Raw genomic sequence first — 24,963 nt, forward strand, 5'->3', positions numbered from 1 at the left:
TGAGGACTGCTTCCAGGGAGTGCAGTTTCTTGTTTAGATTCCTAGTATTACACAGCAGTACCTTGAGTTTATCTAGAGAGGATTCTGTGATGTTGGAAGGGTAGTTATTTTGGCACTGCTTAAAAAAGACTCAGTAAGGGTGGATAATGCCTTTGCTAGTACCAGAAAGCCTAGAGGAGACAGGTGCAGACCATCTCTGGCAAAGCAGCATGGCCTGTTGACCATGTCTTCCCATGACAGATAATGGATCCCCTTGGACTGACACCTGAAGCTAAACCAATTCTTAAAGTCAGTCATTTTTTGTTTGTATTGTGGCATCATCCTTGGAGAAGGTAGAATGCAGCTTACGGAAAGGACTTATACTTGCCTGTGACAGATAATCTGAATGTCCAGGCATGTCTTTGTTCACATAGTCCAGTGAGGTATGTCTCAAGTCATTCACCCCCACATGGACTATGATGGAGTCATACCAGTACTTGTGGATGAGTGAGTTGAGTGCTTGAGTGACTTAATGGATCCTGGAACCTGACGGGCAGCTACCCGTAACCCACTCCTTATCCAGCCTTTAGAGGAGAACATCCTTGTGCCTCACAATGAAGTCACCTATGACCAGTACATTAGCTTTTGTGGTGTTATGCCTTATGAACTTATTTGTTGAGACACTGGTGTGTGTGTTGTTATGTGCTATGGATTATTTTTGCATTGATATGTGTGTGAGTGGTTTCTGTTTGGGAGGCCTCTGATCTTTTGGTAAGTTACGAGTGAGTACCTCCGCATATGTGGGTTAATGTGTCATGTTCTTATTTAGTGTGGGGAAGCATGTGTGCACCGACAACCAGATTGGCATTCGATTTTTCCTTTAATGAGAGTCTTGACTCCAATTTCATAGTGTAACTACATCTCACAAAGTATTTGTTTCAGGAGTAAGTGGGAATCAGCATACATGAGACAGTTGGTACATTGCCTCAGGATGCCCATGTCTATCAGACTGGCCAAATTGATGATGGGAATCTGCCTGTGTATGATAGCATGTTGTGCATGTGTACAATACGTTTGTCTTTTGTGTGTTTGCTCCACTGACAGGTGATCAGCATGAGTGTTCAGTGATTCCTCTGTAGTTGAGTGTTCCCTAAATTGCACCACTCTTGTGTTCCATCACTAATATGTTATCATAATGATGTGCTTTCCGGTGCTCTAAGGATGTATTAGGGAGCATCTTAAAGTCACTAGAGTTCCCCTTTTATTTGCACTCCTGCCATCACACACTGTAATCCTTGCAGTTGTAGCCATCTGCCCTGTTGTTGTAGTCCCTGTCAATCAATTGTATTTCATGGTGGGTTGACTTGGAGCTACTTCCTAGAAATTCTGATTAACTCTGAGGTTGCCACAGTTCATACAAGAAGATCTTTGTCCAGAGTTGTGCCAGCTCCCAGACTTCCTGTCTGACTCAGGACTACTGTTTTCAGCAGTACTTGTTGAAATGTGTTTGGGTATTACTGCTTTCAAATAAGTGCTTTCAACCAACAGACCAGCAGCTCTTGTCTAAAGATTTTGCATATATTACTAATGTTTACTTTGACTTAGTACAAACAATTAAATGTCATTTTAATGATTATCATTTTCTTTGCAGAGTAGTTTTATCAAATGTATAACCATTCCTTCTTTCTGTGAAATTGCAGATTATATTTGATGCAGATGAAAGGTTGCCGCACTTAGCTGCATGAGCGTCTCCAGTGCCAAAAAAGGTTTAACCTGGAAATAGAAAATAATTCTATCTTTGTTACACAGAGATGCAACCACCCCTGTACTCCTTTTGCAAGCTGTGTTCTGTGGGGTTCTAAATAATCCATGTCGCTACTTAAGTGGTGGTGTGTTACTTTATTCCCATTTTTAGCAGGTAAGAACATAACATGTTTTCATTCAGTGATGTCTTCATAGCCCTTTACTGCATGCATGAGTGAGTCTGTTTAAAGTTGAGAGGGGCATGCTATAAGGTTATAAATCACCACTTGTTTTGCAATCCTACTCTACTATGTAAACACAGTTTTTTTTCTGCCACCTTAAAGCACTACAGGTGGGTTTTATGAAGATCATTTTTATGACATAGTATACACTGTGCATTGTATGTACTCACTGTGTAGCGATAATTGCCTATGCCATGCCTACATTATTAGCTGTCCCCAGTGGCATAGCAGAACCTTCACAATGTAGTCTGACTGGTTCTACTGAGGACTGTGTATCCAGACAAGCTTTACATATCGTGACATAAACATTACATTAAAATTGCTTGATGGCAGAATTCAATAAGCCTAGCTAATCTGCCCTTAAAGTGCATCCAGTTTCTAGTTCCCATCCATCCCTGTCTTCTCTCTTACAACTCTTTCCCCTGCCTCATATCCCTTTGAATGACTCTTTAGATTTCTTTCCATGACACAGTTCCATAGTCTTTTCTATGGGTCCATAACCCTGTCTGTAAAGAAGTACTTTAAGCGATCCTCTGAGAAGTTAGTTCCTACAGACTGGTGTATGTCCCCACTCTGATCCTCTCAGTCCTTCCCTTTTCAAGATGATCATCTTCACATATCCGAGGCATGATGTTGTGCACCAGTCTCATACCCAGTGTCTCTTCTGCTGTTTGGTGAGAAGAGCTGTAGCTCTTCTAGTTTTTTATCATATTCTTTCCCCTTCATCTCACACAACTTTCTGGGGGGGGGGCTTTCCTTTGAACTTCTTCCAGCAACCTGATACCCCTTTCCTTGTATGGCCTAAAGAACTGCACACACTACTAAATGTGTGTTTTACATAGGGCCAAACAGAGCAAGATAAATTACTACTTTGCTTCTGTTGCCCATCCAAGGATTTACCCCAGTTTTATGTTTGCTGCTGCCACTCTTCTATCATTCTGCTCCTGGTGATTCATTTTAGGAGTGATCTACGCCCCAGATCTTTTTTTTTTGTTTTTTTGCTTTGTTGCTATCATGTCTACTCTATTCAGCTGATACTTCATATCAGGATTGCTATCACCCAGCAACAGTACTTTGCAACTGTATGTCTCCCTGACATGCATATGGTTGCACAAGTAACCGTTCCATTTCAGGCAGACGTAATGCTTGTGTCCCAACTGCTCTCACTGTTTAATTATTAATGTGCTTGTTGCTTAGGGTCGCATCCCAGTACATGTACATTAATGTGTTCATTTCCTAGGGTCACATGCCATTGTAGAGTTATTAATATGGTCTCACTGCCTAGGGCTACACACCATTGTAGAGTTATTAATGTGGTCTCATTGCTTAGGACTGCACCCCAGTGTGTAGTTATTAATGTACTCATTGCCTAGGACTGCATTCTATTGTGTAGTTGTTAATGTACTTATTGCGTAGGATTGCACCACACCAATCCACTTCTTGACTCTTAGAACCTAACAAATAGTGCTCCATGCCTAGGGTTGCCTCCTCTGAGCTGTGTAGCACAGTGAGACCTCAGCACTGTGCACAATTAAGTGGCTATCTTTGATGGTCTTGGCAGAATGTGTGTGTAAACAATTGATCATAAGCAAAGTGACACGGAAAGTAGCGTTGCCATTTCAAAAATTTGTTTTTTCTCTGGTAGAGTTCTTGGCTGTAGTTCCTGCTATGTGGAGTTTGCCTATCTTCCCTGTCTTGATGCGGGTTTTAGCAAGGTGGTCTGGTTTCTACCAATGCCCCCAAAACATGCCATAGATGATTTGGCATTCCTCTGATTTGCTATAGGTAAACATACTGTGTGTGTGTGTGTGTGTGTGTGTGTGTGTGTGTGTGTGTGTGTGTGTGTGTGTATGTGTATGTGTGTGTGTGTATGTGTGATTACCTTCTCATAGACAAAGCTTCCAGAGGTAGTCTCAGTATGTGATTGTGCATGTGTGAAAATATGGCAGAACATGAAAACAATATGAGATATGAGTGTACTAAGAAGTGTGACTATATGGTTATAAGTGACTTCTGGCATTTATGTTTGATCAGCAGTAGCTCCTCAATCCATGTTTGTTCTGAATCCATCTATGCATTTGTGGATACAATAGACTTACTGCTGCTGCTGTTTAATTACTGTTAGACAGATACTGATGAGGCATGGCAGGACTAGTGTTACATAAGTTTTGTATTTGTTGAAATCACTGTACAATTAGTTTTGTTTTGGCTTATGCTTGTGTGTGTGTGTGTGTGTGTGTGTGTGTGTGTGTGTGTGTGTGTGTGTGTGTGTGTGTGTGTGTGTGCGCACATCGTATGATAGTCCTGGCTTATAAGGGGCAGTGCCAGTTTGTTTGACTTTTATTTGTATGTTTCTAGAGACAAAAAGAAAAAGGTTATTTCGTTATCTGGTGATTTAGTTGATTTGTTTTGACTGCAGTAATCATATCTGATGTAAAATATTCACTTGTAAATTGTTGAAGTTATAAACTTTATATTAGAGTCTTAAATTGTATTTTATAGTGATTCGATTCTTAAGTGTATCTTGTTGTTTTCTAGAAGCAATATTCAATAAGTTGCATATCGACAGTTACAGATCTTTAGAAAACTGGAGTCTGACATGCTAACTAGTTTGCATAAGCAGCCTTCATTTACCTTTATATTTTCATAAATTGTGGTAAACATTCTGAATTAACAGCTCATGGATTTTATTTGGGACAGTCAAATGCATTAACGTATGCTAACTACCTTAGATTGGAAGAGCTAAATTAGGAAAAAGAAACAAGGTTATAATGGCTAAAAAGCCAACACTTCTTGCTGAAATGGAGACTTGACCCTTAAATGTTTTGTGGTCTTCATGTTTTCTGGTGCTCTGGGAAAGACATAAATTCTTGTTGTAGCACATAATGGGCTCTGTGCTGTCTTTGGGGGATTGGAGGGGAGATAATAAGGCAAGATGCACCGAGAGCCTATAGAAGTATGCAGTCCTTCAAAATATGAGCTTGTAATATGCCTGGGCATGTATATCCTATGGGAACAGAATGAAATGCATGTACATCATGAAGAGGTTGTGGCCATAACTCTGTGCTTCCAGACAGTCCAGGCAGAGACAAAGCCCTTTAAAATCAAGGACGTCTAGCCAGAATCTGGCCAATCTCAAGGAGACTGGCTTAGCATAAGATTTGCATATTCAATGGATTATGGCTCCTCACAGTTCAGATATATATTTTGTGGAATACTTGACACAAAGACAACTAAAACACTGATAGTGACAGAAATAAACACTGCTCAGCAAGTCCTCCCTGTGAAATTAAAGGACTGTTTACTTCTACTCAGCATTCAGCCTTCCAATGCATCTGCACTTCATAAAGAATAAGGATTAGTTTTGCACTTTAGCCACTGGGCTAATATTTGCACACAGTTAAGTTTTTTTTTCTAAGTGCAGTCACTTGCTGTATGCCTGATGCCCCTGCTTTCATGCATTTTCGAGACCTTTGAATCATTTAGCATGCTACTGGCGTATAGTTAACTGGGTTCTATGGGAATACTGCTGCTTCTGCATACAACCACTTAATCCTTTGCTCCCTCCTCCAGCTCCAGTGGATTCCAGAATGAAATAACCAAGTTAGGCTGTAAACACTTAAAAACTAACTAAACAGATGACACAGCAGTTCGTTATTGATATTTATCAGTGCACTGCCATATATAATCATAATGCCATATGCATGATATTTATCTATAAGTGCACTGTCATGTGTATTCATAATGCCATATGCATAGTACTGATTAAACAGATGACACAGCAGTTCATTATTGATATTTATCTATAAGTGCACTGTCATGTGTATTCATAATGCCATATGCATAGTACTGATTAAACAGATGACACAGCAGTTAGTTATTGATATTTATCTATAAGTGCACTGTCATGTGTATTCATAATGCCATATGCATAGTACTGATTAAACAGATGACACAGCAGTTCATTATTGATATTTATCTATAAGTGCACTGTCATATATATTCATAATGTCATATGCATAGTACTGATTAAACAGATGACACAGCAGTTCGTTATTGATATTTATCTATAATTGCACTGTCATGTGTATTCATAATGCCATATGCATAGTACTGATTAAACAGATGACACAGCAGTTAGTTATTGATATTTATCTATAAGTGCACTGTCATGTGTATTCATAATGCCATATGCATAGTACTGATTAAACAGATGACACAGCAGTTCATTATTGATATTTATCTATAAGTGCACTGTCATATATATTCATAATGTCATATGCATAGTACTGATTAAACAGATGACACAGCAGTTTGTTATTGATATTTATCTATAAGTGCACTGTCATGTGTATTCATAATGCCATATGCATAGTACTGATTAAACAGATGACACAGCAGTTTGTTATTGATATTTATCTATAATTGCACTGTCATGTGTATTCATAATGCCATATGCATAGTACTGATTAAACAGATGACACAGCAGTTAGTTATTGATATTTATCTATAATTGCACTGTCATGTGTATTCATAATGCCATATGCATAGTACTGATTAAACAGATGACACAGCAGTTCATTATTGATATTTATCTATAAGTGCACTGTCATGTGTATTCATAATGCCATATGCATAGTACTGATTAAACAGATGACACAGCAGTTCATTATTGATATTTATCTATAAGTGCACTGTCATGTGTATTCATAATGCCATATGCATAGTACTGATTAAACAGATGACACAGCAGTTCATTATTGATATTTATCTATAAGTGCACTGTCATGTGTATTCATAATGCCATATGCATAGTACTGATTAAACAGATGACACAGCAGTTCATTATTGATATTTATCTATAAGTGCACTGTCGTGTATTCATAATGCCATATGCATAGTACTGATTAAACAGATGAAACAACAGTTAGTTATTGATATTTATCTATAAGTGCACTGTCATGTGTATTCATAATGCCATATGCATAGTACTGATTAAACAGATGAAACAGCAGTTCATTATTGATATTTATCTATAAGTGCACTGTCGTGTATTCATAATGCCATATGCATAGTACTGATTAAACAGATGACACAGTATTCTTTTTAGCAACATCACATTTGCTTATATGTGTCCTGCTTTGTATATTCATAATGAATAATGCTATTCCCTGTTAATTTTTCTTTATTAAATAAAACCAAAACCAATAAGGATGCCAAACTAAGCCTTTACTGTGATTTTAAATAGTTAATCCCAAGGCAAAACATAGTTCCAGGTGCAGTAAATTTGTCACATGATCTTGCTGATTGTTATGGTAGGTTCTGGTGACTGTAAAAGGATGAAAGTGCTTAACCTGGATTGTTTAAAAAAATGTACTAATTTACAGGGGCTTGGTAATGTAAATTTATTAAACAATCCTGGATACATGCTTTCATACTTTTACAACTGAACAGGATTTCATCAGAACCTACCATATCCCTGAACAAGTTCATGTGACAAATGCAAGTTATGCATTGCCCCTATTTATATTCAAATACACTGAAACATTTTAGTAAAATATCAAGACTTAAAAATATATGTCAGTATTAGCTGTTTATTTAAAATGACATTTGCAAAGCTTTAATTTTTATGAACGTATACATTTATATTTTATATATATATATATATATATATATATATATTTTTTTTAACACATGATTTATATTATCTTGGTCAGAGTTATATAATGTCTGACTTGTAACTTATCTTATGACAATACAGCAGAAGCACATGTGTAAAAAGCAGCACAGGCCAGCAAACAACAAGAACACCTCAGTCATAAAGTCAAGTAATAGAGCATGCCAGCATTTTTTCAAAAGTGCCAAAGTGTGAGTAAATAGCAGAATGACAGAGAGAAAAAAGCTTGAAGGGAACACAGGCTGAAGAAAGCTGTAGTACGCACTCTCTGATATGTTTATGTAAGCAGGCCTATTCAGTGTGCAGGCTGAGTGAAAAGCAGGACAGCTGAAGCATTGATCATGGAAAGGGGAAAAAGAGTAAATGCTGTCTGAAAAACTGGACACTATGAAAGAATTTTGGACATTTGATAGGTAAAGCTCTGTATAATGAATAAAGATGACAAAGCTGTGACATTTGCATGCACTACATCAATAAGCTGTGGGCAGTTCCATATAAAGAGTCAGAAGTCTGTGGTAGTTGTGTGCAGAGCATAATAGCCGAGGTAGTTGTGCCTCTGGAAGTTATAGGGACAGTGTATGGGTGCTGTGACAGCTGCATCCATAGAGTGAGGACGATGAGCTTGTTGCATGCAATGCATGAAAGTGAATTAGTTGTATGCACAACATGAAGGAATTGTGGTAAGTGCCTGCACAGAGTAAGGAGTCTGGGATCGTGTAAACCTAGAATGAGGAGGCAACATTTTTTGCATAACATATAGAAACTGTGACATCTGTGTACATGGTGTGGGGAGGCAGTTGAATACACAGTGTAAGGAGACTGCGGCAGTTGCATGCACAGAGTGAGGAGACTGCAACAGTTGCATGCACTGTGTGAAGAGGCTGTGACAGTTGTATGCAGAGTGTGATGAGGCTGTAGCAGATGCATTCACAGCATGAAGAGGATGAGGTGGTTGTATTCACAGTATGAGAAGGCACTGCCACATGCATGCATAGCATTAAGAGGCCATGGCAGTTGCACAGCAATTATATGTTTTCTTCCCTTTGCTCACCAATAAGTGTGATCTACAAAGTTGTCCATCTCTGCCCATGTCATGAGCCCTGTAGTGTGTAGAGTGACTGGCTCTGCTAACTTGAGGTTAATATTAGACTTAATAAGCACACTGTTTTTTCTTTCTGTTTTACTTCGGGGGTAAAAATCCTTGCAGTAAATTAGGAACTGACATATCTTGTGTGATGACACAGGGAGTCAAATATGAAGCTACTTTATCATTCATCTAGATGTCTGGTGTCCTTTGCAGTGTTACAGTAAACTATACAGCAGTATATTATACATTGGAACCACAGGTGTTGGTTTATGTGTGTCTGTGGATTTGGGACATCTGTGCGACAGAGCTTCATCAATAATGGGATACAATGTAAGTACATTGTTTTAGCGTTCATTTTCTCTTCTATTCAGACAGCTGTACTTAAGCAGACTGATTAGTCTTTTATACTTTCCGTTGTGTCATATTTAATTTAGTGCTTGTGTGTGCTGCCTGTTCAAAATACATCTGCTACACCCTGCACCTTCTCACTTTCTGTTTCTGACACAGTCATTCAGAATACAGCCACATATTGCCAGCTCTCTGGTTAGAGAGATAAAGCCCTGATTACCCCCCCCCCCGATGATCTGTGTTCAAGTAGTGGAACAGGAAGTTGGAAGAGCTGGGGGGATGAGAGTGAGCAGCCAGTGTCCGCTTTTTGGTGGAGGGAGACACAGCAGCTTGTTGCAGTGCTGACACCACCAGCAAGTGTTGGGGGTCTAGCAGGCAGTATTACAGAATGGATGGCATCTGTGCTGCATTGTAGGCAGCGAGGGGGAACAGGACATATCTATGTGAGGGCTCCATATTTAAATGTTGGCACTCCTAACGCTGAGTGATGACAAGCCAAAAAAAGACCAAAACTATAGGAGGAGAGCAAATCTCGAACATTGCTCTACTCCTTTAAACTTCTTTTCTGTGGGTGGGTGGAAGGGTAAGCCACCTTGCACCCCATACCCCTCTTCAAACTTAAATATACTAACTCAGAGATCACCATACCTTGGAGAAAAGGGAATATTCCAAGAAATGGTCATCTCAGACTTAGTATACATAAGCCTGTTTGTTCGACCATTCATTCTCTGTATTTCGGGTCTCACTGTAGAGGGTCCTGACATTTCAAATAGTTACTGTATGGGGCAGCATGCATGTATACTCCCCTGGAAAGGAGTAATTGTAATGGTAAATCTGTTGCAAGGAGGGATTAGGCTAGGTAGGGACTTGTTACCCTTTACATTGACTAGACAGCTTACTCCCAAACAACCGAGGGGAGCAAATGAGTTCACTAGAGTCTTATCCCCAGGCAAGGACTGAATGGACTTTAGCACTGTTGCCTTGACCAGGGAATGAATGGACCTGGTTGTTTTCCTGTAGAAGGGACAGATGGGCTGATGGGTGGCTTGAAGGGCAGCCCATGGGGTTTCTGCATGGGGATAAGATTTTTTTTTTATATATTAGGTCATTTTTCTAGTAATAATCCCCGAACATTTCATGAGAATGTGTTGAACTATTAAAGAAACAGACATTAAGGACCAACACAGTGTTTCCTCATTCTCTGAGTGTAGAAAACAATAAAAATCTCAGATTACATCTACATTTTCATGATGTATTTGCCTATTATCTGTCATAAAATCCAAAATGTGCGATTTTAAACTTTCAGTTAAAAAAACAGACAAACTATGCATGAGTGCTGGAAAATGTGTCTTGATGAAAGCTAAAATATAACGTGTCCCTTAGCTGAACACCCATTTATTATAACAAGTAAGCACCAGCACTAGCAGTTCCTGGTGGAGTAAATGAATAGAGTTAAAAACTAGAATTTCTGATTAGTTTCCAGTTTTTAGAGAATTGCTGCGGTGGAAAAGCAACACCCAGCGGTTCTCTAAGATAACGACTGCTTTTAGTTGTTAAACCCTTTTTTTAACACAGGATCAGAGGGGGAGCACTTTTTAAAATTGTAAAAGTGATTTTATTATTGTACAGGGAGCAGTATTGCACAAAAAGTGCACCAGGTGATAATACATAATGAAGACATCACTGTTCTGGTTGATGTTCTTTCTTATTACTGTTGCAGTATTCTTATAATTGGGATATCCTGCTAAGGATAGCCTAACCTCCACCTGGCATACCAAAGCCTTTGTACCTTCCTGGTGTCATATGTCAGACGTATGTCCTTCCTGCAAGATGAAAGGTACATATGTGATGCATGGACACCTAATCCTCAGAATTACTTTGCTATCAGTCTGAACGCTTCTTCTGAATTTGGTCTGTGTAACATTCATTGAGCTGGTTCACCTACCGAGCCTTCTAAAGACCTTTCTTTTTTCTTCCTAGTAGTTTGTTTCATGTCATTCCAGCAGGGGAAATGTGAATGTATGATTCCCCATAAAGACAGACATGAGAAGTGCCTTTTTTGTTTAGGTGTTATGCATGACCATACCCAATGTGATATCTGTCAGGAATTTGTCCCCATGACACACTGCAGCCAATTGTCTTCCCTTTCTATTTTTCTGGAAAACCAATGGCTGAATCCACCCACCTCTAAATTCGGCCTTCTCTTAAGAATAAAGCTAAAAAATCACGTACTGAACATGCTGCTGTCCAGCCTCTACTGGACATCTCCCTCGGGTTGGATGAAAAACTCGAGGACTTTCCAGGGCAGACAACAGTTCCCTCTGCCACAACTCAGTTGGAGGCCTGCACAGAACTATCTACTTGCTTGCCCACTGAGGCTGTGCATATATCTGGTACAGATGTTAAGTGGTAACCACGGCTAATTATATCTGAAGAGCCTAGGGGATTCCCCAAATTTTAGGTAGGGAAGAGGAGACTGGTGCTTTCACTGAATGCAGGCAGGGGTCTGAACTTCATAGATTTGTAAAGGCAGATGTGCCTTTGAAAAAGAAACAGACCAAATGTGGCTACTATGGCTAACAATCCTCACAAAGAATGTTCTTTACTCAAGAGCTGTTTAATGCCCTCTTGGTTCTGAAATCCCCTCAGGGATTGGGTTTCCCTGCTACTGCTGCTGGTTTCCAGTCATCCACTCCATCTAAGAGACCTAGAGTTTCTGATTCTTCTGATGACTCTGGCAAAGAATCTTTAGCATATTCCTCACAAATACGTTCTCCTTTGGCTTTGGGATTTGTTTAAGAAGATTTTTTGTCCCCGACTCTCCTTTTGAGGACTTTTCCTTTGGGAATATAGTAGTCTGTATGATGGAACACTGTAAGTGGGATTGTTTCCATATCTTAGAGATTCAAAAGAGGTGTTATGGACTCTTGCAAATGGCCTCAGCCATACTTTTGGCGGTCCCTTCTGTTTTAGCTGCCTTGCTGGACATATTTACAGCAGCTTCTCAGGCTCATGATCTTAACCTCTGGCCCCTAAGAAGCCAGACAGAATTTGTAAAGTACCTGAGGATTATAAATACTTGTATAAAAGTCCTTTATCTGATCCTGCTGTTGTTTCTATATCCACAGATAAGCCATTCAAATTGCTTTCCTCTTCCAGGCTTCTGCTTTCTGACAACATGCTATGGAGAGATATATGGAAAAAGTGTATACTTCTGAAACTTTCATTTTTAGGGCCATTAATTATCAGACCCACATGACTAGATATGTCCTGGGTCTTCTCTCCCAACTTGGATGGGGCTTGACTGACATTCCTGATTCGGACAGTAAGACTTTTGCTCTCTCTCTTCCAAATTCTGCCTCTCGGGTTACTCACCATTCCATTAAATGCAGCTATGATGCAGCTGATTCCTCCTTTAGGGCAGCTGCATCTGGCTCTGTCCTGAGGAGATATTTCTGGTTGTGCCTACAGGTTTTACCTGAGGACATGAAGGCCAAATTTTTAGATTTTCTCTTAGACAACCAGAATCTTTTTGCCACTGCTGCTGCAGAATTGTTTAAAACCCCACAGGATGAAAAGGTATGGTTATGTAGGATCTCAAAACAAATTTTTGTTTCTCCTGTACCTAGGTTCCAGAGGAATTATCTTTCAGAATTGTCTTTTATCTGTAGGCAGCCTAGAAAATCTGCTAAATGTAAGAGGCTTTCTAACATATTTTCCCAGGTAAAACCAGAGTTCTAGAGGCCAAAATCCTTCTTTTCCTGATAAATCTGCCTGTATCTGACATCCAGCCACTCCTCCCACTCAACCAGATTTCTCTGTCCCTCAGGCTAACCCTTTCCTTCCCTGTTTGGCAACAGATAACCACAGATGACTCTGAAGCCCTTTCCTCCATTTTCTGGCCTTGCTCAGCCTCTTCCTTGCCAGCTTCCTCCTTTTTCTCTGGTCTTGTAGGATCTAGTGTGGCAGGTAACCATACAACCTATTCTTTTATCTCAATAAGGTACAAGTTTTTATTCCAGAATGTTTCTGGTTAACAGGAAGGAAGAATAATGGAGGCCCATTCTAGACCTGTCCTATCTCAACACCTTTCTCAAGGTTCCTTCCTTCAGAATGTTGTCTCTTCAGACCCTGTTCCCTCTTTGACTTCCCCAGGCTTTTCTGATCTCCCTGAATTTGAAGGGTGCTTGCCTCCATATTCATATTCCCCCTTTTGTTAGGTAATTTTTTATATTTCAGTATTTTTTCTTCTCATTATTCATTCTCTGCTTTGCCCTTTGATCATTCTACAGCTCCAAAGGCATTTACCAAATGTCTGACCCATGTGGTAGCTTTCTACAGACTTCAGGGAATTCAGATATTCACTTATCAGGCTGACCTTCTGATTCAAGTCCTATTTCAGCAGCTCCTGCTTCAGAATCTACAGTTCATATGCTTCTTTTGCAAAGTGTGGGATTCACCTGTAGTCTCAAAAAGACTGTGTTGACTCCCTTTCAGCACCAAGTGTTTTTGGGTTTCAGGATTCAGACCATTCTAGTGCTGGCTTCTCTTTCACCTCCCAGGATCCTCTGTTTGACTGCTTATTTCCAGTCTCTTCTTCCTCTTCCATTTCTGCCTGCAAGGAAATTTCTCTGAGCCTTGGGGTTCATGGCATCCACCATTCTATGATTCCTTTTGTTAAACTCCACATGAGAAAATTTCAGTGGTATCTCAAGACTGTTGGGCTCCAGCTCTGACGCCCACTGGAGTTTCTAGACCTTTTTTACCCTGTCTGAAAAAAGATTCAACAGATCTCCCTAAATCCAGGTCTGCATTTTCAGGTTCCTCTTCTTACTCAAGAACTGTACATGGATGCTTCCATCTGAGGTTAGGGAGCTTCCTTCAACAGCTTGAAAGTTCAGGGTCTTTGCTCCCAAAAACAAATGTCAGACCACATCAGAATCAAAGAAATGAGAACTCTCATCCTAGATTTTCAGACCTTTCACTGCCTTTGGGTTCCAGGTCCTTTAAAGTTTTTGAAGACAATACTACAATCGTGGTACATCAACAAGCAAGGGGAACAAAGTCTTCCCTTCACTGCAAGCTGGGTCTTCAGGCTGGGAATTTTGCAACTCACCACCAATTGGTTCTTAAGATGGTTTATATCCCTTCAGAGCACAGCCTTGTAACAGACTCTCTGAGCAGATTCAGGACACATCCTCACAAATGAATGCTTCACAGAGAGGTGTTTCTGGACATTGTCTATCAGTGGGGTACTCCTCAAGTGAATTTTTTGCCTTCCCTCTAAACAGACAACTTTCTCAGTTTTGTTCCAGATTTCCAGGCCTATTGTCTTGGAAAGTTGACACCATATCTTTTTCTCGAAATGGGATATTCCTATATGCCTCTCTTCCTTTTTCTCCTCTTCCCAGGATCTTGCACAAGGTCATGTGGGACACACCCCAAATCTTACTGGTTACTCCCTTTTGGCCCAGACGGCACTGGTCCCCTTTCTATTTCACCTGGCCAGGGGCAACCATCACCAGTTACCTCACTGGAAGGATCTTCTCACACAAGACAAGGGGTCTATTATTTACCCCCACTTATCCACACTGCAACTGACACTTAAGAGATAGTGTTCTGATTCCTTTGAATAATTGCTAATTTTTTGAGGACTTGCTTTGGGTTTTGCAGGAGGTCATAAAACCCACTACTAGAAAATCCTGTGTCTAATTGGAAGAGATTTTTTATTTGGAGTCTCGAGCAAGACCAGGGCTTTTTTGTCTGGGGAGGTCCTACAGTCTTTTCTTATTTGTGTGAACTATTCAATACTGGTTTGGCATATTCTTCTGTTAAAGTTAATTTGTCAGCCATTTCTACCTGTCTGCCTTTGAGTTCACCTTTGACGTCTAGTGTTGAAGCCAATTTCTAAAAGGCGCCTTTTGTATCAGACCCCCAAGAAAACCTATTCCTCCTTCTTGAGACCTTAATTTTGTTCTTGAAAAATTAATTCTATTCCCTTTTGAGCCTGCTTTTTCTGCTTCCCTTCAACATTGTACTTGGAAGACTGTATTGTTGGTGGTTCTTACTTCTGGCAAGAGAGTTGCTGAACTTGACAGTTCCTCTTTTTTTGGCTTTTCACAAGGACGGGTATCTCTTTGTACTAATCCTTTTATTTACAAGATGTTTAATAATCTGTACTTGAATCTGTCTTTTCATCTTCCCACCTTTTTCCTTCACCGCGGTCTGCTGGTGAGGAGGTACTACACATCGTGGATTTACATAGACAGGTCAGGTATTACTTGGATAATACAAAATGCATCAGAAAATCTGAGCAATGTTTTCTTTCATGCTAGGAAATTGGGTTTTGCAGTGTCTGAGAAAACCATGACCTCCTGCATCTCTAAGGACATTTTTTTATCCTTTTCATGGCAAGTGCCTTTCTTTTTCTGTCCATGCTCATTCTACCAGGGTTGTAGGTTCTTCTGTTTTTTTCCAAGAGTCTGGATACTAGCTCCATGTTGGAAGCTGTTACTTGGTCTTCTGTCCACACGTTTACCAAGCAAAATAATTTGGATGTCAATTCCAGGGCCAGTGCAGGATTTGCCAGAGCTATCCTTCATGAGTTTGTGGAGGTCTCTTCTCTGCCTTCCTCATTCCATACTTTCCAGTAGCTTTTGTACTTTCCCAAGTATAAAGAATATTGCAACGATGATAAGGAAAGACATAGTACACTTGTGTTAGATCTGTCCTACATCTCACTGTTGCAGTATTTGGTCCCTTCCTCCTGCCACCTTTTATTTTTCTGTTGCCCTACTGTTGGCTGAGGGGTTTTCTCTTGCATCATTATCTCCTTCTGTTTCCCTTCCTGGATGGCCATGTTATTGTTCCTCTGGGTTTGCTCTGGTTCTCCCGGGGCATTTCTGTTTTGAGGATTAGGCGTCCATATGCCACACATTTACATTACACTTGCATACATCTAGCGATATAAAGAATACTGCGGTGGTGAGAAGTAGAGTAGCTACTGTTATACGTTCATAGATTAGGACTAGGCTAACCACTGCTGTGGGACATTTTAAGCCTAGCTAATTACCCCATGTGAGAATCAAACCCTGCCCCTTGTGCCTGTAGCGTAAACACCTTAATCATTATGCCAACCTTGCAGATTTTGCACAACTGTCCTTTCCAGTAAGGGATATGCTTGAGAAAAGTAGAGTTCAGGCTAACTATTCCTACATCATTTTAGACAGGTATGTTGATGTATTAAAATGTACAATTTAAATATGTTAATGAAGTTCACTTTATAATGAGAAGTATGCCTGCAGCTGAGAGATGTAACACCTGTTTCTTTTCCAGGTCTGTGTGACCGGGGTCTACTTCACTTAGCTTATCAGACTAGGTTAGATGTTGAAAAACACAAGGACAGCTGAAGGACAAGTCATAAGTAGGGGAGCAGGAGCTAAGAAGACGCATCATTGTCATAATCACTATCATCATGATGATCTCCCTGTTTCTCCTGCTGTATACTGTAATAGTAACCATGGGCTCTTACACAAAGGAGTAATGTGGACTGAGTATTTAGCATTATTTAGCATCACCTTCGCAGTACTGTAGCCCCACTGAGAGCAAACTTTATTAAATGTAGCTCACAGACTTCTCATCTCTATCAGGTAGCTTTACAGTAGTAGTTTCAGTTTTTGTGACTAGATCCTCTAACATCCTTGTAGAACAGTACCTTCTTTATGTATTTGTATAGGAAATATCTGGCAATCAGTGCAGAAGGTTAAGGGTGGGAGCTGTAGTTTCTGTGGTACATGGTTTGAGACCCACAGTGCTCATTTGCCTTCAGTGTGACCTTGAGTAAGTCACTTAAACAGACATTGTTCTTATGTTACCCCTGAAAAGGTAGTGTGTGTGTCCAGTGTGTCTACCTGGTTAACAAATTATTATTATTATTATCATGGTCATCATCATTATTAAATGCATATTTATTGATTTATTTATGTATGTATTTGCATTTTCCATTTGTTAATTAGGTAAAAGAAGTGACCCTGACACTCTTTTTAGCCATGACCTGGGTGCCCTATGATTCTTCAACTGGTTCAAATGGTGGTACAGTGGTGTAGCGGTTAGCATTATTGCCTCACAGCAAGAGGTTCTCCAGTTCAATTCTCGGTTTGGGTGCCTTCTGTAGAGAATCTGCATGTCCTCTTTGCATTTCCGTGGGTTTCCTCCAGGTGCTCCGGTTTCCTTCCACATTCCAAAGACATGCATCTGAAGCAATTCTCCCTGGGCTTCCACTGAAAATGGGCTCTGTCCCATTTAGACTTTCCCGGTAAACAAATGTTAAATAAATAAAATAATATTACTGGGGCTGCTCTCCCTTCTTGGAGACTAAACTCTTCAGTGATCCATAAGTCTGTTGTAGAGAGCAAACTTGCACTGAACCAGTGTTTCTCAGGCTGGTATGTGCTTAGCATTGAGCAGCATTCTACATTCACCAAGGAAGATGCCATAATATGAAGAGAAGATAATAGACTTTAATAATTGGGCTAGTTCTTGGTGTCATTGTATGGGTATACAATATTTATCAACTTGGGAAGACATAGTTAACAAACCACATTGCTTTGCCAAAGATGGTCTGCACCTGTCCTCTCTAGATTTTCGAATATTGGCTAAAACATTATCCTCTCCCATAGAACCTTGTTTAGGCAGTGCCAAATTGGCAAACTTTCTAACATAGCAAAATCTACCTAAGGAAATCTAAAGGGTTACTGCTCAATGCCAAAAGTCTAAACAAGAAACTCTACTCCCTTAAAGCTGTCCTTACCTTGGAGAATGCGGACATCTGTGCAGTTACTTAGTCATGGTTTAAAACCACAGAGATTAATCTGGCAGTGCAGGGCTTCAGTGCCTTCCACATATTTAGACCAGCAACTGTACAGACAAGAAATAAGGTGGAGGTGTCTCAATATACATCAGTAACAAGCATACCTCTAGGGTGGTTAAACCGGATGATGCGCTGAAGTTCCACTGTGTCCACATTACCATCAACAAAGTCCTATACAATATCTTAGGAAGTTATAGGTCACCCTGTATGTCTTATGAGACCCATAGCTCATACGTAGACCTATAAGAGGCATTCACCATTCAACTAATACTCATGGGGGGTATTAATTATTCCTCTATAAACTGGAAATCTTACATGATCCCAAATTTCGAGGTACAGTGATCCCTAGACTTTGTAAACCCAAATGCCTTGTGCACATTAGTGCGTATGCCTACTAGAGGGATGGATGTATTGGACCTGGTACTCACAAATATGGGATAACACTGCACCCCCAATGTCATGTCCTCTATGGTAAGGCACACTACAAAGCAGTCTCCTTTGGAATAAGAATCAGTTCTTTAACCTCAGCAAGCCCTGTAACAGAAACTACTCCAAGGCAAACTACCTTTTATTAAGTGATAACCTGACAAAATTTCACACCCGTATAACACAGCACCCTACACAGAATTATTCACAGAAACTCTGTACAGCCATGTCAATGATTGCATATAGATGCTGCCGTGACGTCTTCTTCTTTTGGCTGTTCCTGTTAGGGGTCACCACAGCAGATCATCTGCTTCCATTTCTTCCTGTCCTCTGCATCTTGCTCTGTTACACCAGCCACCTGCATGTCATGTCTCATCACATCCATAAACCTTATCTTAGGCCTTCCTCTTTTCCTCTTACCTGGCAGCTCCATCCTTAGCATCCTTCTTCCAATATACCCAGCATCCCTTCTCAGCACATGTCCAAAATAACGCAATTTCTCCTCTCTGACTTTGTCTCCAAACCGTCCAACCTGAGCTGACCCTCTAATATACTAATTCCTAATCCAATCCACCCATATCACACCCAGTGTAAATCTTAACATATTTAACTCTGCCACCTCCAGCTCTGACTCCTAACTTTTCATCAGTGCCAGTGTCTCAATCCCATATGACATAGCTGGTCTCACTACCCTCTTATAGACCTTCCCTTTCACTCTTACTGGTACCCGTCTGTCACAAATTATTCTTGACACTCTTCTCCACCCACTTCACCCTGCCTGTACTTTCTTCTTCACTTCTCTTCCACACTCACCATTTCTCTGAACTCTTGATCCCAAATATTTAAACTTATCCACCTTTTCCAAGTCTACTTCCTACATCCTCACCATTCCTGTATCCTTCCTGTCATTCACACACACATATATTCTGTCAGTCCTTTTGACCTTTATTTCTCTCCTCTTTAGAGCATATCTCTACCTCTTCAGGGTCTCCTCAACCTGTTCCATACTCTCCTACAAATCACAATGTCACCCACAAACATCATAGTCCATGGGGACTCCTGCCTGATCTCATCTGTCAACCTGTCCATCACAGTTGTAAGTAAGAAAGGGCTCAGAGATGATGCTTGATCTAATCCCACCTCCACCATGAAAGCATCCGTCACTCCTACCACAGACCCCACCACTACCCTTATACATATCCTGTAATACTCTCACATACTTCTCTGCCACTCCCGACTTCCTCATACAGTACCACAGTTCCTCTCTAGGCACTCTGTCATATGCTTTCTCTAGGTCCAAAAAGACACAATGCAACTTCTTCTGACCCTCTCTACACTTCTCCATCAACACCCTCAAAGCAAACATCACATCTGCTGCTCACTAATCATCACCTCCCTTCTTAACCTAGCTTCCGCTACTCTTTCCCATAACTTCATGCGGTGACTGATTAATTTTATCCCTCTGTAGTTACTACAGCTCTGCACATCACCCTTATTCTTAAAAATCTGTACCAAAATCCGTCTCCACTCCTCAGGCATCTTCTCACTTTCCAAAATGTCATTAAACAGTCTGGTTAAAAACTCCACTGCCATCTCTCCTAAACACCTCCATGCTTCCACAGGTATGCCATCTGGACCAACAGCCTTTCCGTTTGTCATCTTCTTCATAGCTGCCCTTACTTCCTCCTTGCTAATCCATTGCACTTCCTGATTCACTATCCCCACATCATCCAACCTGCTCTCTTTCTCATTCTCTTCATTCAGCCGCCCCTCAGTGTATTCTTTCCATCTGCTCAACACACTCTCCTCTCTTGTGAGTATGTTTCTCTCGTTATCCTTTATCACCTTTACCTGCTGCACATCTTTCCCAGCTTGTTCCCTCTGTCTAACCAACTGGTACAGGTCCTTTTCTCCCTCCTTAGTGTCCCACCTTTCATACAACTCTCCATACGCCTTATCCTTTGCCATGTCTCTCTTCACCATACACCTCATTTCCTTATACTCCTGTCTACTTTCTTCATCTATCTGACAATCCCACTTCTTCTTCGCTAACCTCTTTCTCTGTATACTCTCCTGCACATCCTTGTTCCACCACCAGGTTTCCTTACCCTCCTTCCTCTGTTCAGATGTCACACCAAGCACCTTTCTAGTTGTCTCCCTTACCAGCTCTGCTGTAGTTACCCAACTCTTCTGTAACTCTTTGTTGCCACCCAGTGCCTGTCTTAACTCTTCCCTGAACTCCACTCACAATCATTCTTTTTCAACTGCCACCATTTGATCTTTGACACTGCCCTCACCCTTCTCTTCCTCCTGTCTTAAACACCAACGTCATCCTACAGACCACCATCCTATGCTTCCTAACCTTGTTTTCCCTTGTCACCACTTTGCAGTCTCCAGTCTCCTTCAGACTGGCCCTCCTGCATAGGATATAATCCACATGTGTGCATCTTCTTCCACTCTTGTACGTCACCCTATGTTCCTCTCTCTTTTTAAAATACGTATTCACTACAGCCATGTCCATCCTTTTCACAAAATCCACTACCGTCTGACCTTCTGCATTTCTCTCCTTAACACCATACCTACCCATCACTTCCTCTTCCCCTCTGTTCCTATCACCAACATGCCCATTGAAATCCAATCCAGTCACCACTCACTCACCACCACTTCATCCAACTCACTCATAAATGTTTCTTTCTCATCCATCGTACACCCAATTTCCGGAGCATATACACTAACAACATTTATCATCACCCCATCAATTTCCAGATTCATAAACATCACTCTGTTTGACACACTTTTCACCTCCAAAACAATCTTGACATACTGCTCCTTCAGGATAACCCCTTTCCCATTTCTCCTCCCATCCACACCATGATACAACAATTTAAAGCCACCTCTGATACACCTGGCCTTACTCCACTTCCATCTGGTCTCTTACATGCACAACGTGTCATTCTTCCTTCTCTCCATCACATCAGCTAGCTGTCTGCCTATAGCAGTCATACTGCCAGCATTCAAAGTTCCTACTCTCACTACCACACTCCTAACCTTCCTCCTCTCTTCCTGCCTTCGGGCATGCATTCACCCTCTCTTCTCCATCTCATCCTCCTTCGGCCAACAGTAGCCCAAGTTCCACCAACATCCTGTTGGCTAACAGTACTGGTGGTGGTCATTGTTAACCTGGACCTTGACCAATCATGTATGGAATCTGTATTGTTGTCCACATATGTTATTTGGCAAAGGTTTTACACTGGATGCCCTTCCTGATGTAACCCTCCCCATTTATCTGGGCCTGGGACCTGCACGAAGAAATACACTGGCTTGTGCTTTCCCAGTTGCTGGGTTATAGATGCTGCTATACCTAGCAATAGTAATTTCAAAACTAAAAAAGAGAGCACCCTGGTGGAATCCAAAATTAAATGGGTTGTATAACAAAAGAAAAAAAGTAATAGCTAAAATTAGGAAGCATAAAACCAAAAATTATATAAAAAATACTGTCTCATCAAACTGAATAGACAACTTAGAGGACTAATTAAGTCCAATAAAGCAAATTTTTAGCTAAAGATAGAGTCCTAGGCCAAGGATAACCATAAGACTTTCTTTAGCTATGTCCAAAACATCAAATGCAGTACACAACAGTGCTTTGAACTGTTGGTAAATGGAGCCACTTTCACAGAACCAGGGAAGATATAGCAAATCTTCTGGCTGACAAATTCAGCTCCAACTTTAATCCACCTTTCAGTCCCAGCTGTGCCCTAGGAAATACCATCTAACATAATCCCTCTAACTATCAGTTTGAAAGCAGGTCTTAAATACACTATCTAAGGCCAAGAATATAGCTTCAGTGGGCCCCAATAATATCCCAGGATACCTCTTAAATAGCTTTAAATATGATTTATTAGGACCATTGATGTCACTATTCAGCCATAGGTTCTGCACAAGCTTCATGCTGTGCGAATGGAAGACTACAATAGTCATCCCTCTGCACAAGGGCAGATCCTAGGAACTACATACCCATTAGTTTGATTAGTATCATATGCAGAGCCATTGAAAGAATCATTATGGAAATGATTAACAATGACATAGGAAACATTCATACACTGGACCCATCCCAGTTTGGTTTTGTCAATGGTAGGTCATGTATACTGAACCTAATGGGCCTCTTTGAAAAGGTCACCAAGGCAATGGATGAGGGCAGAATGGTGCATACTACCTACCTTGACCTTGCTAAGGCATTAGATACAATACCCCACTCAGGCATTTTAGACAAACTCATGAAATTAGGTAAAAACCACTGTGTAATTTGTTGGATAGCCAGCTGGCTGACAGACAGAAACTAGAAAGATAGGATTGGAGAGACCACCTCCACAAAGAGGTCCGTCACCAGTGGAGTCCCCCAGAGCTGTATGCTGGGGACTCCACTGGTGACCGACCAGTGGAGTCCCCCAGCATAGAGCCCTTGGGGGACTCCACTGGTGACTGACCAGTGGAGTCCCCCAGAGCTCTATGCTGGATCTACTCCTGTTTGGCATCTATTTTTTGGAAGTTAAGGCCAATGTCAAGGGCCTCTGGCTTACCAGGTTTGCAGATGATTGCAAGCTAGCAGCAATCATAGAACCCCCCCCTCCCGATACAATCATTTTACTGGTGTCAAAGCCATGGCTTAAAACTCAACACAAAGAAATGCATAATATTACCTTTCAGGATGCCGGACACCCAGGGGAAAGTACCTCATTGATAAAACACCCCTAAGAGTAGACATAGTAGTCAGGGCGTTTGGGACTCATGTAGAAAATGCTGAGAGATGATTTATGCCTGGCATACAAGGCATGCTTGGATCCCGCTCTGATGGACCTTTTGCATATCCATAAAATGAACAGCACCAGAACTACTAGATCTAAATATTTAAATTTTGCTTGAAAGTTAAAAATGACATGTTGTAGGGACAGATATATATCTCAGAGAAGCCACATTCTCTGGAATATTCTTCCCATCCATGTGAAGTAGCATCCCTACCTAACCCAATTCAAGTGCAATCTGGACCAGTGGATGGGAAATCGGAAATTTACCCCGGTCTGACACCAGTGTCCCTAATGGACATAGGCAGCCATTAAATCATGCCCTAGCTAACACACACCCCTTAAAATAATGTCAAAGGCACAATGACTCGTGGGATACATTTGATTTACATGGCTAGGCTTATAAAGGCCCCAATGGTCATTTGTCGAGTATACACCTACGAGCCTTGAAAGCTGTGACCGATTTGAAACTCCTCTTTCTTTGCATGTGTGGTTCTTTTGTATGTATTACACCAAAGTTTAACTGCTGGTGGCGAATACTTTGCATTTGCACACCAGTGTCTTGTAAATTGAATTGATGAGTGCCTGCAGTGGCAATTTGTATGTCAAAGGTTAATAGGTATGGCAAGAGGCTGTCAAAACATGAATCCCTCTAATCTGAAACTTACAGGACATTCCTTGTCTGACCAATATCCTTTTTATTGATTTGTTTAGCTGTTATGTATGACCCAGTTCCCATTCTGAGAGGGACTTTCATCTCCAACACTTGCTAGAAGGGTATTTTTCATTAGAATCCCATTTTTGGCATATTCTGATAAATGACTTCAAAGAGACTGTCCAGTTAAAAATAGAGATAAAGGCTTTAAACTTTTGAGTATTGTCTGTTTAAATGGTTTGTTTAATATAGCTAATTTGGTCAGTTTAATTTCTCCAAGTCTTTTGCGTTTCTAATACCATGATGGGAATGGACCCCATTTCTAAGTCTGGGTATGATTAAAGTTTATGAAGTTAATGTTGCTTCAATTTTTGATGTTAGCCAAAAGTGCTCTTTTCAGCACCCACAATGTGCCCAGAACTGACTCCTTCTGTGATTCATATGGAGGTACATGCATTGCCAGCTTTTCTAAATACAACTATAAACTCTTATTAATGAGACCCATTGCTCCTCCTACTACTGGAATTATCTTGGAACTCTTCTTCCACATTGCTATCATTTCTACAGTCAAAACCTGGTATTCTGTACACGCGTGTGTAGGTATGTATGAGATTTTGCCCTCAGGAGGTAATAGGCTCACTGACAAAGCCATGCCTGTATTCTGTGAACTTGTGACTTTCAGTTGACTAATGAATAAATAAATTCATCTTCCAGTTTCCTGTGTCAAAATATTTTTAATTTTCTTCTCCTTTACCTTGTAGAATATCCAGAAACGGGGAAGTTAAGAAATCTTTTTCAAAAATATAGCGGAGTCCAGTGAGCAACAACCTTAGGTTATTGTTCTACATAAAGCAGATGCTAATTAGACGTTTCTCATTCTTACTGGTATTTAACTGGAAGTAAATGCTAAACAAAGAACTGTAAATCACAGTTATCATAGTGACATGCACTAATGAAAAAATATCGCTGCTCCTGTTCTGGTTTACTATACAACATATAATCCTTTTCTTTGAACAAAATAATAATGTAATGATAAAATATATGTGCTTCAGTCATTATTACTCTTCTGTGTGATTCTTACTCAGTAACCAGTTGGATGATACTGTTTACCAGCACAGCAGCTTCTCAGTCACATGGG

At 40.6% G+C, this 24,963-nt stretch overlaps 1 protein-coding gene across 1 annotated transcript in view; it reads left to right on the forward strand.

The window, feature by feature from the left end:
• Positions 1–1,685: 1,685 nt before the first annotated feature.
• LOC122808082 overlaps positions 1,686–24,963 on the forward strand; it is a 124,552-nt gene continuing 101,274 nt past the window's right edge. Inside the window, exon 1 of the mRNA XM_044079058.1 lies at positions 1,686–1,897. Coding sequence (XP_043934993.1) covers positions 1,849–1,897 — 49 coding nt within the window. The 5' untranslated portion in view covers positions 1,686–1,848. The remainder of the gene's footprint in view (positions 1,898–24,963) is intronic.

The sequence above is a fragment of the Protopterus annectens genome, chromosome 8.part0, assembly GCF_019279795.1.
Source record: "Protopterus annectens isolate FY-2018-M chromosome 8.part0, PAN1.0, whole genome shotgun sequence".
Taxonomy (NCBI): Eukaryota; Metazoa; Chordata; order Ceratodontiformes; family Protopteridae; genus Protopterus; species Protopterus annectens.